Here is a 15,723-nt window from a genome sequence, read left to right on the forward strand (position 1 = left end):
TAAATCTGTCTTAGGCAGCTAAAATTATATATATATATATCAGTAATATTTCTTAAATCACTTCAAAATTAGTATCAATAAACTGTATATTTATTAACTTCATGAACTTTTGGGTTCTGTAAAAGTAAGAAATCTTACTGGTTGTATAGATCAGGCATGTCCAACTTCAAACAGGCTGTGATCGACTTTTTAGTGTCAAAACTGGCAGTGATCTACCACCCCCTCCTATCATCATACCTCACTTTAAGCAAAAATATTGTTAAAAATAACATGACACATGATGTTTGTTGTAAAAGCAACATACGTACATTGAAAAGTACAGACTTACCTTGTTCATTAGTGAGAAGTCTGGGCCTGCATTTCATCCACTAGCTGTTGGAAGTCAGGTGAGTATTGGGTGAGGGCCAGTTTCAGGCAATCCTGGAGATGTTCATCTGTCATGTTAGAACGTTGTTTACTCTGTCATTTTTAGGTAAGAAAATGCAGATTCACACAAATAAGTTGAACCGAAACAGGAGTGTACGATTTCACTGCATCTTGGCACTAACTTCTAAAATGATTCTTGTCCAGCACGAGTCTTGAGAAAAATGTCATTTTTAAGGGTTAATATCTTATTTTCAAGAGATGCCTTGCTCAATGGGTAATTTCCTTACTGGCCTATGAGATCGACCAAAAATCGTCCCATGATCGATGCATTGGACATGCCTGGTATAGATGATCACTACATAAAGAAGACTGTTCATTGTGGGTGTTACAGTTAAAAACAGTGGCTCTTATGAAAGTCAACATGTTTGGGGATGTCATACATTTCCTTTGAATTGTTACATTTTTATGTACAAAGTAAAATGCAGATTCAAGACAGACTTGTAATTTTTTTATTTATTTCAGAAACGGCGTGAACAGAAAGTGAAGGAGCATGAACATGATTTGATGTCTACTACAAACAATGGAAGAACACGTTTTATGGGGGGTGGATTCAGTTTATTAGCTGTACCACCAAAATCTTTTGGCAGTCAGTCATAGATACTAAGAATACCAAAGTATAAATTTACCCTGAAAAGGCTATGGTAATGAAAATGCTTTTTGTTTCCATGGATAGCATAGTCGGTATAGTGACTGACTACAAGCTGGATGATCGAGGGGTCAGAGTTCAAGCGTTGCTAGAGTCAAGAACTTTCTCTTCTCCATGTCATCCAGACTGACTCTGCGGCCCACCCAGCCTCCTATCCAATGGGTACTGTGGGCTCTTTCCCTGGGGTACAGTGGCAGAGGCGTAAAGTTGACCACTCACCTCCAACTAGTGCTGAGGTCAAGAAGATGTGGATCTATACACCCACTCCCCCATACATCTTCATGGTGTAGTACTTAATTAGTTAAGCTCAGGGACAACTTTACCTTATGACTCCAATGCAGTCTCTTCCCCTGAAATTTTTGTGAGCAAAATTCTATATTCATCAACCACTGCAATACGAGTATATCCTGTTTCCTTTGCTCTACTAATTCATGCAATAAAAAAAAAAACCGTACAGAATACATCTAGAATCAGTAAATATTCCAAACAACCTGGATTTGTTTTATGAAGTTTTTTTTACAAGTGATACAGTTATTTCTCAATCTGTATTACAGTATGTCTTACAGCCTCTCTTAGTAACATTTGTTTTCTTCCAGAAATATCATTTTATTGATTTTGTCATAAAATATGTGCATACATAATTTTCTAATATACATTACATTTTTTACAATTCATCACTTTACTAGGAGTCTTTGCTATGGTTGAGGTTGATTTGAAGGAATTTCATGTTGTGTGTTTGTCAGTATGTGGGTCAGTTCTTCATAGAATCAAGTGACTTTTATGACACCCCCATAAACAAAGTCCTACATTTCATTCAAAGTGTAGGGTTAATAAAGGGTTAATCGAAAGGAGAATCACAATAGATCATTGAAGGTCGCAGTGCAGGGACCAGATTTTATGGCCCACCCCTTACACACATACATATACTAGAAGTCTTAAAAACATTCAGTAAATCACTGTCTGTGCTCCAGTGTCACACTTAAAGTGAGACACAGTGCAATACTCAGATAGAAATATCAGTCCATTTTCAATTAAAAGAATCTTTTCTGTAAGATATACAAAACACAAGCAAGAAAGAATACAAATGCAAAAATCAGAAGAACCTTATCAGTAAATTCACGACGGCCATATTTAGCAAGTAGTTTTCTTGACTGCAGAATGACACTGCCAGTTGTTTTGAGTTCTTCTTGAGTGCCTTGAACATTACTGGATGAGTTTGCTACAGTGAAATAAGGTTCACATACATTACAATAAATTCTGTCTCTTCAAAAAAATACTTAAACAGAGGTACTTGGAAATTTTAACTAAAATGTTCTGACGTGCATATCAACTGATTCTTTTTTTGAGAGAGAGAGAGACTCTTTATAGCCTGGTTTCAGATACCATCCTCAAAAATTAAGTACATTCTAAAGGGTTCTGACGATGGTGGATGATACAGAATTACTGGGTTTTTGGACTTTTTTAATCATCCGGAATTCTAGGTAACAGAGGACACTCTAGGTAATACAGGACATGACGTTTCAGAAACTGGGTCTGTTTCCGTCTTCAGGTGAGAAAGGAAGACACCTACTCTCAATCTCAATTGAGATTAGCTCTTTCTAAGGGGCCCAACTGAGTAGGTGTCTTCCTTTCTCACCTGTAGATGGAAACAGAGCCAGTTTCCGAAACGTCGTGTGTTCTATTACCTAGAATTCCAGACAATGGAAAAATTCCAAAAACCCAGTAATTCTGTGTCTCAAAAATTAACTTTTGACATCCTGGTTGATTAGATGGAATCATATTAAGATTACATTATCTTATATACAGTTTGCTGGGAAATTTCTGAGTGTATATTTAATTCTCAGAACAGTAAAATTCTGAATATCATTATAGAAATCTGGTTTTTCTACCAGCTTATTTACAATAGTTTCGGTCACTTGGTAACATATTCAACATATACTGTATAGTGGTAATTAGAGAGCCAAGATAGTTTAGTTGGTATAGCAATAGACTATGGGTTGGACAGCCATGGTTCAACTCCCAGTAGAGGCAAGAGATTTTCTCCCACAGTGTCCAGACTGCCTTTGGAGCCCATTCAACATTCTATTCAATGGGTACTGCAAACTCTTTTCCCAGGGATAAAGCAGCCAGTGCGTGAAGATGACCATTCACCTCCATCTAGTGCCAAGGTTAAGACTGGTGGAGCTATACCTCCACTCCTTCATATGTCTTCATGTTATGGTGCTTAACCCCTTGAGCGTGACTTTAAGCGGAGCCATTTAAATCCCTAAGCGTGTGCGACGCACCATCTGCGTCCGCTCAAACCCGTGCTGTAAGCGTGCGCGCCGCTTATGTTGTGTCCAAACTTTTCACTAAGAATTCTTAACACCTATGCTCTGATGTATGTACTTCCAGTGAATGTTTATGTAAGCTAATACTGACTTGTTTCATTCCTTGCTATCTGTCTGTGTGTGGTATTTTTTCTACTCACTTTGCTTGGGACAAAGCATCTGGTGTCTACTGCTTACGAAAGAATTGTTCCAACTCACACTCCGACTTGCCTTCAGAGAGATAATTTGTTAGCTAGCTTTCATTGAGTGCTTGTTATCTGTGTGTGTGTGTGTGTTTTTTTTTTTTTACTGGCGACAAAGAAGGTGTGTCTGATTTACGATGTTACGAACTTAGGGGTCGAAGTTGCCTGACGCCTGTGTCAACATTTAAGAATTTGTTATTCCTTTTCTGCTTTGTGACACACTCTTATCGGAGCCCCACGGCATTTGATCACGTAACTTGTCTGACGGAACAGTTTCTTGCCCCTGACGCTAATAAAATAGCGCTTTCAAATTGGGTTCCCACAACTTCGAATGAAATTAGGGTATCCCTAGGTTTGCTTATGCTGATGGGAATAATTCAGAAACCAAACCTCAGGATGTATTTTAGTAGGAAACATATGTTAGAAACACCATTTTTTCCCAGTGTAATGAGTGAAGAAAGGTTTCCATTGCTGACCAGATTTCTCCATTTTGTAGATACCACCTATAAGGAAATTGCAAAAAGAGATCCTAAATTGTACAAAATTCTTCCAGTAAGTGAATATTTGAAAAATAAGTTCTAGAAAGTGTACATACCGTGCCAAGAAGTAAGTGTCGATGAATCTTTGTTACTGTGGAAAGGTAGACTTTCGTGGAAACAGTATATTCCTATGAAAGCTTCCCGGTTTGGGTTTAAAATTTTTTAACTTTGTGATTCTGCAGGATATTTGTGGAATTTTATAATTTACAGTGGATCAGGGATAAAATTATGCTGTGAAATCACCAAAGACACAGATCTTTTCTCAACAAAAGTTGTTCTAAATTTGTGCGAGAAACTATTACACTCGGGCAGATGTGTTAAATGGACAATTTTTATAGCAGTCCCAATCTTTTCTAGAGATTAGTTCAGAGGACAACAGATGCTGTTGGAACAGTGAGTATCACGTGCAAAATTATGCCAAGAGATCTAAAAAAGAAACTGAAGAAAGGAGAAGTAGTTAGTGCAAAGTATGGGAAATTGGTGGCGTTGAAGTGGAAGGATAAGCGTGATGTCTCAGTGCTGACTAATAAACATTCAGACGAAATGCAACCCATAAGTCGAAAGGGTGGGTTAGAATTTGTAAATAAACCTATGTGTGTAATAGAGTATAATAAATATATGGGAGGTTCAGACTTGAAAGATCAGCTACTAGAAACATTCTTGCTAGAAAGGAAAAGGCAAAAAGTGTGGTACAAGAAATTATTCAACCACTAAGTAAATACGGCAGTGTTGAATGCTTACATTCTGTACTGCAAGGCTGGTAACAAGAAAGATCATCTGTTATTCAGAATAAACTTAGTGAATAAGATCATAGCAAAGTCCCATGGACAGAATTTAGAAAAGCGGAAAGGGAGTCCTTCAGATACAGACATGGAATGTACGATATTGACGGGTCAGCATTTCATTCAAGAAAATCCCAAAACCGAAACTTACAAAGGTGGAAGAAGATGTGCGGTGTCTACATAAAATGGAAAGAGAAAAGAAACCAGATACAGGTGTAAAAACTGCCAGGGACACCATCTCTCTGCATAGACCCCTGTTTTGAGCAATGCCACACCAAGGTAAACTACTAGACACTGGATATGGAGAGCTGGGAAAAAGAAATAGCTTGGCAAAATGTAAATAGATATTTATAATAATGAACTGTAAACAACTGTAAATATAATATAATTTTTTGGAATTTTTCAAATAGCGATTTCGTTGCTTAAAAATATTTAGGTAAATGTCTGCACAAAACCTTCAATGCTTGCGAAAATAAAGCACCGGGAGGGATTTAAATACCCCCCGCTTAAACTCAAGCTAGATGCATGTAACTGAGCAGACACATACGGTGCGTCGCACACCCTTGAAGGGTTAATTAAGCACTAGGACAACTTTATCTTTTATCTAGTATATAGCAGGGCCACAGAATTGTGCCAAAAATATATATAACAAATAAAAAAAATAAATTACACTGATTCAAATGTCAGAACAGTATGTTTACACAACATTTCTAAAATGTCACTCAGAAACACGCTTTTTCTCAGGTGTATAAGAAATAGGTGTTTTAGCCATTTAAGGTCATTGTGCCGTGTAATACCTCAACAGAAAATTTTCACACAAGTGTTCAGAAAAATCTGACATACTAAACCAAAAAGCAGTACAGCATATTTTATACTAGAAGAAATGCATACACATCCTTCCTTGATAATCACTGCTGTCTTGACACATATTTATAGGTGGCTAGTTTATGATTTTCCATTTAAAATGTCCTAGAAGTTACTCATAACAGATACATCCTTATATTACAAGGCATAAAAGAACTATTTACCCTTGTGTAGATTACAAAATTCCTATTTATATATGTAATAATAAAAAACTGGAACGCAGTCATACCTAGTGTTTCAAGGGAGCCAGCACTGCGCTGCGTTGTCTCAGCCAAGTGACGACTAATTGACAGTAACTGCTCTGTTACATCTGATGACATTTTGACCAGTCCTTCCTTATCCTTACGCTGCCTGTATTTTGGCATTGGAATAAAATAATGTTTATTTGTAAATGATATAACTAATAGCAAAATAAAAAAATATACTCTCACAAGCTCAATGACGTTCTTACCTGTGGCGTAAAACAGCCTCTTCTGATCCTTGATCTAAAAGCTCCTCCTTGTTGGACTTCTGAATTGCAAGCATACACATGATGTTGGCTTTGCGAAATGCTCCAACTGTACTGCAATTATCAGGAAAAAAAGATATGTTAAAAACTAACTTGCCTGTATGTATAAAGTCCTTCCAGCCCAAATGGTTCTGTGTAAGCTGCTGTTCCTGGCCTTCACATTCTGAAGTATCTGCATCTTCTGGCCGCGCCACAGCTCGAGCAGTTAGTTGCTGGTTTCCCACCGTGGCGCCCCAGGTTCAATACCAGGTCTGGTCAAGAGGGATTTGTGGTGGACAGGGCGGGTTTTCTCCGAGTACTTCAGTTTCCCCTGCCAATCTTCATTCCACCAAATTCTCCATCATCATAATCACCTGGGGCAGGCTACAATAGGCCAATCAGTGGCCGCCGTGCCAAGTGGACCCAGTTGGACTCCACCCCCCACTAAGCGAACCTGCATCTTCTTACCGCCTAATGACATCATAAGCCAGGATATATCTATCTGTTGCTTCCTGTATATAGAAATCTCATGATAACTGCAGGGTTTACAACCCTTCATAAACACAGCAGCTGAAACTGGCTGGTGTTAACATTCCTCAAACTCAAAGCCGCCAACTTCATTAAATGTAAATTTTCTTACCATGTTTAAAAGTAAATTAAGACCAAAAAATACAAGAAGGTGCACCAAAATAGTAAGTTCAGTATGACCGTCCCCTAAACAAACATTTCTCTGTGCAGAAACTGCTGACTTAAATGAAAATATCATGGCTCACAAAAGATACAAATAAGAAACCCAAAAGCTGGCAAAACCATGGTTGGCAACAGACTGCTGGACAATGATACATGATAATAGTTGACACCTTCTTTCATTAGCCCACAAATATACTGATTTTATAGTACTATCACATAATGTTGTATTTTAGCGTCCTGTTGCACTGATTTTTGTCCATGACAATGACATAATGGCAAGCAATGAAACAGATTAACTTAAATGGAGCACCTGATGATGGCACTATAGTGCCGAAACATGTTGTGGAATAACAAGCGAAATTGAGTGCACTAAAAGACGGACACTGCATACATATCGTGTATTATCACATATTAACAATTTACATCGTTTAACCATAAAAATTTATATCTTTATATATTTTTCTTTGAAAACTTGTCACCCTCTTTCTTTTCTCATGTATTTTAAACAAAAGTCTGCCTATTACATAAACCAATTTTCATCACGAGTATCTCATTAGTAGGATGTACTCATTTGTTCTTGACATAAATTTAACTCTACAGCATATTTTCAGGATATTTTAGTACAAATATATGAGACCTTTCTCACCACAGCAGATGAGCCAGCATAGCTCAGTGATTAAAGCAACTGCCTATAGGCTGGCATTATGGCAGTCTGATTCCTGCAAAAGCAGGGATTTCTCTCACCACCATCATGCCCATATCAAATCTGTGTCCCACCTACCTTGCAAGTTGATCTCGATGGCTTTCCACTTCTTTCAAAAGCTTTGTTCGTTCTGTTTCTTTTACCTCTTCTTTGGCAAGAATTTCTAACTGATTTATTTTACTCCTGAGAGTTCCAATCTTAGATCGACCTTCCCTGTTCAATTCGTTTAAAACTTCAAGTGGCCCTGGACATGTATTGATATCCTGAAAACAAAACATTTTCTTGACTTTTATCTTTCCGAAGTCTGTAACTGGTACGTCCTGAGTAAGAAGCTGAAATGGTGTTTACACGTTTCTTCGATGCACATAATCACCTGAACTTTGCTGACCCCATACCCAAAAATATACATGCAATAGGCTTATATGTAAACATTTCCAATTTCGCTAATTTTACGAGGCTTAATGGTTTAATCTATAATGCAAACATATCTTTGCGAATTTATCCAGTCTGTATGCTATTAGAAGTTAAAATAAAGCAGAGTACCTGAATCAGGGCTTTAACGAGTAAATTACAGTTCACAATTTCTCGTCGCCAAACATCAATAGCGTGTATGTCATTCATCTTTATTATTTCGTATTCCTGAAAAGAATTTACCAGATTTTATTATGTCATGACATTGTACCACTGTTTACCGAAAAAACTTTAATCGGTATTGTCTATGACAAAGAAAGCAATAATAACGGCTCCTATCTCGCCACCTGTTGAAATGTTAACTACGTCACACAAAACAACATTTCTGAAATAACCTCTCCGCCATTAAATGGCACAACATGTTTCAGCATTACCACCCTCCATTGCGAGCCATATTTATAAGAGATAGTTTAATTAGAAGATATATAATATATTCAAAGACGAAATTATCAACTGGTTCCTTTTTAAGGAAATAAGAGAATAAATCACGAGAGACGAAGTATAACCTGCAATGTTTTAACTTTCGGTTTGTAAAACTGATAGTGCACACCGGTGCACACCGTGCGCAAATTGTCGCTGTTAATGTTTCAATCGTTGTAGTGTTTGTAGTCGTGTAAATGTGAAAAGAGTGGAAACGGATAGGTTTGACCGTATTAACAGGGTGGCTGGGTACAAAGCCACTGCGTGTTGTGGATAATAGCAGTATGTGAACAAATGTGCGTGAGTGGTCAATCAGTGCCTTTATTGTATACCTCCACAGGTATTTAGCGATTTGTAATATCTGCCGCATGCATTTCTATACAACGTGGGCACGCAGAAGTAATCTTGTATGTGGAGGTGAACGTGGTCAAGCCCTTCCACCCTTGTGAGTTCGCTTGCATAGATAACACGTCTCTAGTTGCTATTTATCATGTGCTGTGCCACCCTTCTGATTACGTAGTTTGCTTGGATAGATAAGACGTGTCTAGTTATCGGTAGTAATTTTGTGCTGTGGTTCCCATGAAGAGACCTACTGCTATTGGCGTAGTTTCTTGAACAGTAGTACTGTTTTCAGAAGGAACTTAGTCAAAAAAATTCGAGTTGTCCGGAGTATTCGCTATTAGGTGAGCTGTGGTTTTTCGTAACAAGGCATCAGATGAAGCAAATGCGCGGTGAGACAGAGGAGTTTGATATAAAATGTCGAGGAAACGGAAGGGTAAGGGAGAGGGCACACCAAGGAAACTGGCAACCGCTATTTCCGAGAAATGTCGCCGATTTGAATCAGGCAACTGCTTTCCAGATAAGCAGACGCACACCGAGGAAACGTATGTTTGATTATTAGTTGCACACATCATCTAAAGGACCGGTTGAATGATATACTGTTTTTCGCTTTTAAACGTGGCGGACCGGTCGCATATCATGATTTTAGGACACGTTAGGTTGTAACACCATATACCTTGCTCTGGCGCCACGCAGCTAGGTGACTACTGGGTAATAAAACTCCGGAATGTTTGCTTAGTAGTCTCTAACTTGACCTCACTGTTTTGGTTCCCCACTCCAAAGGAAAATGATCTTTGTCCCTTCAATCTGTATGTACAAGGCAGGAAGTTAGTAGTGCAATATGGATCAAGGACGAAAGCGGTTGAAGACCAAGCGATCTCTCGGAGAACAAGAAATATCTGACTTGTTCTCTGATGAGTTGTCTGACGTGCCTTGTGACAGGAGTAGTGATAGTGACTCAGACAGTGGCAGTGACAGGGGACAACAAGGAATTGTGGCCACAGACATTAAAAGTGAAAGTACCTCTGATGAAAATGCGGGTAGTAATATTGCGGAGACAGCCACATGGGGAAAAGTAGACAAAACGCCTACTTTGGGACAGTTTACTGGAAATCCGGGGGTGAAACAGATTCCATCGGACCCAACGCAAGTGTCTGAAGTAGCAGAACTGTTTTTTGGAGATACTTTCTTTGACATGTTAAGTCAGGAAACTAACAGATACTATCTCCAACACCGTGAACATTATGACAGAAGTTATAAGGCGTTGAAGTGGGTGGATGTCACTTCAGCAGAAATGAGAAAATTTTTTGCAATTATCTTTCTAATGGGCCATACAAGGATGGATAATCTGAAAGAGTATTGGTCAACAGATCCATTTTTAGAAATTCCAATTTTTGGCAAACTAATGAGCCGTAAGAGATTTGAGCAAATTTGGTGGTGTTTGCATTTCAATAATAATGAACTGCAACCACAATCGACAAGCAGGCTTTTCAAAATTCAGCCCTTATTGAACTTCTTCATTCAGAAATTTCAGACTGTTTATAAGCCAAACCAACAACTGTCTTTGGACGAATCTGTGATTCCTTGGAGGGGAAAGCTTCATATTCGAACATATAATCCTGGGAAACTTACAAAGTATGGCCTACTTGTTCGTGTAGTTAGTGAAAGCACTTCACGCTATATTGGAAATTTAGAAATTTATTCTGGTGAAGGAAAGAAATTACAAGAAACTATTGTTTCCGTTTTGGAACCCTATCTTGATCAAAATTACCATGTCTATCAAGACAATTATTATAACAGTGTGGGAACTGCAGAATACCTTCTTTCGAGAAAAATACGTGTTTGTGGAACAATTAGGGTGAACAGAGGCCTTCCTCCAGATCTGAAAGAGGAATCTAAATCTTTGAAATGTGGTGAAACCACATTCAGGAGGAAGGGGGATATTCTTCTTCAGTCCTGGAGGGATACTCATGTTGTGAATATGATTTCCACAATTCACAATTCAAGCATGGTTGATGTTCAGAGGAGACATGGACAGGTAAAGAAGCCTATTTGTGTTTCTGAGTATAATATGTTCATGAAGGGAGTTGATAGAGACGATCAGTACTTGGTCTATTATTCTCTTCCTAGGAAAACAATAAAGTGGACAAAGAAAGTTGCTTTGTGGCTTATAAATTGTGCCATTTTCAATTCATTTTTGGTTTACAAAAATCTAAACCCTAATTTGGAATTGAAATACAAAGAATTTCTGCTGAATGTGGCAAAGGCCTGGGCTACAGACCACACGGTGGCGGCAGAACCGGCAGCAGACACAGTCTTAGTACGAGCGGGGCTGTCTACTCCCACTCCACGCAGGCCTCATGTGGACCCCCCTGGGCGACTCTCAGGTGATATGCGGAAACATACCCTTGTGAAAATTGTGAAGAATGAACATGCCAAGGGGAAGCAGCCCTCTAGAAGATGCCGTGTTTGTGCAGTACACAACAAAAGGAGTATGACTGTCTACATGTGCAAGTTCTGTGTAATGCCACTTCACAGTGGGGAATGTTTCCAGAAATATCACACTCTCAAGCACTTCTAGGACCATTGGTAAGTGCTCTCTAAAAATTTTAAGTTATAAAATTAATTAGGAGATTTTATATTAATTTTTAAAGTGAACAGTGCAGAAGTTAGGGTACTAGATTTAAAAATGCCGGTCTCCAGGGTGTCACTGTAACATTTTTTTGAATGTGGATAGTACCCACATCACCCCCCCTGTGGAGATGTTTGCTCAGCTGTTGAAGCGAGCAGGAAAACACACGTGATGCCTGAAGCGTGTAGTTCGTGCTACAGGCGGTGGTGGCACGGCATGCCGAGCCGTGGTTGGGGTTGCATCAGCTGTAGGGTTGAAGGTGTTGGTGGTGGTCCCACGGACCATCTCGTTCAGCATGTAGGTAGGTGTGACCCTATCGGTTGACACAGTGATGGGCCTGCTGTGCACGAGGATTTACATTGTCTTCTCATTCCATGACAGGACCCAGTAGGGGCCGCTGTAGGGGTGCTCCAACGCTCTGCGAGTCGTGTCCTGCCGGAGGAAGATGTGAGTGCACTTCTCGAGGTCGCTGTGCACGAATGTAGTCAAAAAAGCATGGCGTGTTGCTGGAATTTGAGTAAGGCGGGTCATATATTTGCGGAGCTTGGTGATGAGGTGCGCTGGATCAAATGGATCGGCAATCAGAGTCAGCAGCTCTCCTGGTATTCTTAGTGGCTCACCGTACACGAGCTGAGCTACTGATGCCTGGAGGTCCTCTTTGAATGCCGTGCGGATTGCGAGGAAAACCAGGGGAAGGGCTTCTGTCTAGTGTTGGTCTGCATGGCACATGATGGCTGCCTTAGTGTCCAGTGGAAACGATCCATGAGTCCATTAGCTGCTGGGTGGTGGGCGGTTGTCTGCAAGAGTTGAATGCCACAGAGCTTGGGAGTGGAAGAGTTGAGATTCAAACTGATGTCTCTGGTCGGTGGTGATGGTCTGCTGGCAACCTAAGCGGGATATCCATCTGGTCAGTAGGGCGAATCCCACTGTGTCGGCTGTGATATCCAGGATGGGGATGACTTCTGGCCAGCGGGTGAAATGGTCGACTGCAGTGAGGCAGTATTTGTAGCCTCTTGATGTTGGAAGGGGTCCCACGACGTCTGTATGGACGTGAAGAAATTTGGCTGCCGGCGGAGTAAAGTCACCCAATGGAGTGACTGTGTCGTGTGAGACTTTGGAGCATTGGCAGGATTGGCAAGCCTTTGCCCAGGTGCGGCTATCCCTCTGCTCGCCTGGCCACCCAAAACAATTTGCGACCAGTTTCGCAATTGCTTTGGTGTCTGGGTGTGACAAATCATAGACAGACTAGAACGCTTGGAGGCGTAGAGGAGCTGGAATGTACGGCCGAGGTTTCCCGGCAGAAGTATCGCAGTAGATGGACACTGTGGTACTGGGGATTGGTAGCTTCTCGAGCCACAAAGCGGTGTTCGACTGCCAAAGTAATTGGAGCTCGTCGTCGCTACTGATGGGCTTCACGCTGGGAATCAGTGAGTTGGCTGGTTGTGCTGGGGAAGACAACTAATTGAGTACGCAGTAGGCAGTTGTTTTTGCAGTCCACCAGGAGGCCGAAATGAGAGAGGAAGTTGGCTCCGATGAGTGGCTGAGTAACGTTGGCCACTATAAGTCACCACGTGAAATCCCGACATAGTCCCAGCTTGAGGCTAAGAGGCAGCCATCCCACGTATTAATGGACTGTCTGATCATGATGCCCAGCTCATAACATTTAAGAATATTACTGTACCTAATAATACATTTGGATCTATCCTTGCTAGAAACATTAATAAAAATAATATAGCTGAATTTCAAATGTTATTAAGTTGGGAACAGTGGGATATTTTTTGGAATAATAATAATATTAATATGTTTAATAACTTTCATAATACTTATTTAAGATGTTTTTATGCCTGTTTCCCAAAAAAAGGAAATCAAATATAATAATATTAAGTATAAATGGATTACAAAAGGGATAATGACCTCTTGTAAAAGAGAGAACTCTTATTATTATGCAGACATAGTAATGGTTTAAATCTTAAAATATATTATAAACAATACTGTAAAATATGAAAAGTAATAATAGCTACAGTAGAATTATTCTTAATTCTAATAATAAATTGAAAAGTACCTGGAAAATAATAAATGAGGATAAAAGGAAAATAAAAAGGGATAAAGGTATTCATTCCATAATGGTAGATAATGAAGTAATAACGAATCGGAACAAAACTGCAAATGCTTTTAACAAACACTTTCTATCTATATCTGATTCTATCATACTTACTTACTTACTTACTTACTTACTCACTCATGGAGCTGAGCCCTTCTGGAGGAGCCACCAATTCTGCAGCTACTCAAGAATTTCCCAGCATTTTATGGAACCCGAAGGTTCATCACCGTGTTCACAAGAGCCCTCCACTGGTCCCTATCCTGAGCCAGATCTATCCAATCCATGCCATCCCATCCTATCTCTCTAAGATCCATTATAATATTGTCCACCCACCTACGCCTTGGTCTTCCCTGTGGTCTCTTTCCTTCTGGCTTTCCCACCAATATCCTATAATCTATCATATCAGATAATAATACATATATAAGCTCGAATTCATCCAATCCAATCAATTACTTAGTAAATACGTTTAGTAGACCTTTTTCAAAAATGAATTGGCAGTATACCTCCACTTATGAAATTGAAAAAATTATTAAATCATTAAAGACTAAAAATTCAAGTGGATATGAAATTTCAAACAGAATAATAAAATTAAGTTCACCATTTATAATTTCTCCACTTATATTTGTAATGCAGTACTTAATATTGGTATTTTTCCTGATAGATTAAAATTTGCCATAGTTAAACCACTATTTAAAAAAAAGGGAAAACACATGATATATCCAACTGTAGACCTATATCATTGTTGACTTCTTTTTCTAAGATCATTGAAAAACTCATATATGCGAGACTTATTACTCGTATTGAGGCAATTAATCTGTTGGTACATGAACAGTATGGTTTTAGGACACTTCTTGACTGAGAAGGCAGCTTTTGCATTGATAAATAATGTTTTAACTGCGATGAATAATAAATTAGTGGTGGGAGGCATTTTTTTGTGATTTACAAAAGGCGTTTGATTGTGTTAACCTTAAAATACGTGGTGCTATCCAAAAGTTCCCAAAATATGGTAATAGAAACTATTACGTCTTACCTGGATCTTATTATGCACCATTACCTTCAAAGTAGTCCCCTTGGGAGCACATACGCCGATTCCAGTGTTTCTGCCACTTTTGAAATGCATCCTGGAAGTTTTTCTTTGTTACGGTGTTTAGCACCATCTGCGTTTCAGTTTGAATTTCCTCAACTGTATCAAATCTTCACCCCTTCAACTTGATTTTGATCTTGGGGAAGAGAAATAAGTCTCATGGAGCTAAGTGTCGAGTACGGTGGGTGGGAAACAATTGCCATCTTGTTTATAGCCAAAAATTTTTGCACAGCGCAAGCCCTAGGTGGTCGTGTGTTGTCATGGTGGAGTACCCAGTCGTTTGTGCGCCACTTCTCAGGACGATTTCTCCCCATGTCCTCCCTCATTGACTGTCTGACCAGGAGGGACGAACTCCTTATGAACAATCCCACCAGTATAAACAAAACAGATCAACATGGACTTAATGTTGCTCTTGACATGTCAAGCGTTTTTTGGCCGAGGTGAAGAAGGGCTCTTCCATTGCGACAATTGATGCTTGCTTTCAGGGTCATAGCCATAAACCCAACTTTCATCTCCAGTGACAACCTTCGAAAGAGAGTTTGGATCCTCTTGAAGCTGTTGTTGAAGTTGTTGAAGCTTGCTTCAACATTTGGTGCATTTCTGCAGCGGGTTTCCCAAGTTTGAAACAAAACTTTATACAGACTCGCTGCTCTCTCAGGTCAGCCATTACAAAACCTCAAACTCACGGAAACACAACAATGGAAATACGTTCACCAACAATAGACCCAACCACTCAACTGAACACTGCTTGCAACACTGATTCAAGAAGGGTGTGTGGGGGTACACCTAGCAGTATTTTGATGTACTCAGAACCATTCGCACGCAAAATTCAAATTTCTGGAACTTTTTGATACAGTGCGTACAATCAAGTGCGCGCCGCGGCTGCAATTTGCCGTGAGTCATACCACCGCAGAACGGATGCAACTCCTCCCCGCGACTGCAGTGCTCCTACGCCGATGGTTGCATAATCGGAACCCGAGGTTGCATTAAACAGTCAGTCTTTGTCTTGCTGTGGAAGTGGAGTGGA

General features: G+C 39.7%; 1 protein-coding gene across 3 annotated transcripts; it reads right to left on the bottom strand.

Moving 5' to 3' along the window:
• Positions 1-1,931: 1,931 nt before the first annotated feature.
• LOC111869285 (vesicle transport protein SEC20) lies at positions 1,932-8,699 on the bottom strand. Of its 3 annotated transcripts, none has more exons than XM_023860682.2 (6): positions 8,627-8,699; positions 8,193-8,288; positions 7,728-7,912; positions 6,221-6,331; positions 5,999-6,120; positions 1,932-2,291 (listed from the first exon to the last, which is right to left on the bottom strand). In XM_023860682.2, exons 2-6 carry the CDS (start codon positions 8,268-8,270, stop codon positions 2,104-2,106), a joined length of 684 nt encoding a protein of 227 aa, XP_023716450.1. In that variant the 5' UTR covers positions 8,271-8,288; positions 8,627-8,699; the 3' UTR covers positions 1,932-2,103. The 3 variants fall into 3 exon arrangements, with proteins under 3 accessions (XP_023716450.1, XP_023716449.1, XP_023716451.1); XM_023860681.2 differs by lacking the exon at positions 8,627-8,699 and adding an exon at positions 8,456-8,620; XM_023860683.2 differs by lacking the exon at positions 8,627-8,699 and adding an exon at positions 8,408-8,487.
• Between the last annotated feature and the right edge of the window lie 7,024 nt (positions 8,700-15,723).

Source organism: Cryptotermes secundus, unplaced genomic scaffold (genome assembly GCF_002891405.2).
Source record: "Cryptotermes secundus unplaced genomic scaffold, Csec_1.0 scaffold124, whole genome shotgun sequence".
NCBI classification, from domain to species: Eukaryota; Metazoa; Arthropoda; class Insecta; order Blattodea; family Kalotermitidae; genus Cryptotermes; species Cryptotermes secundus.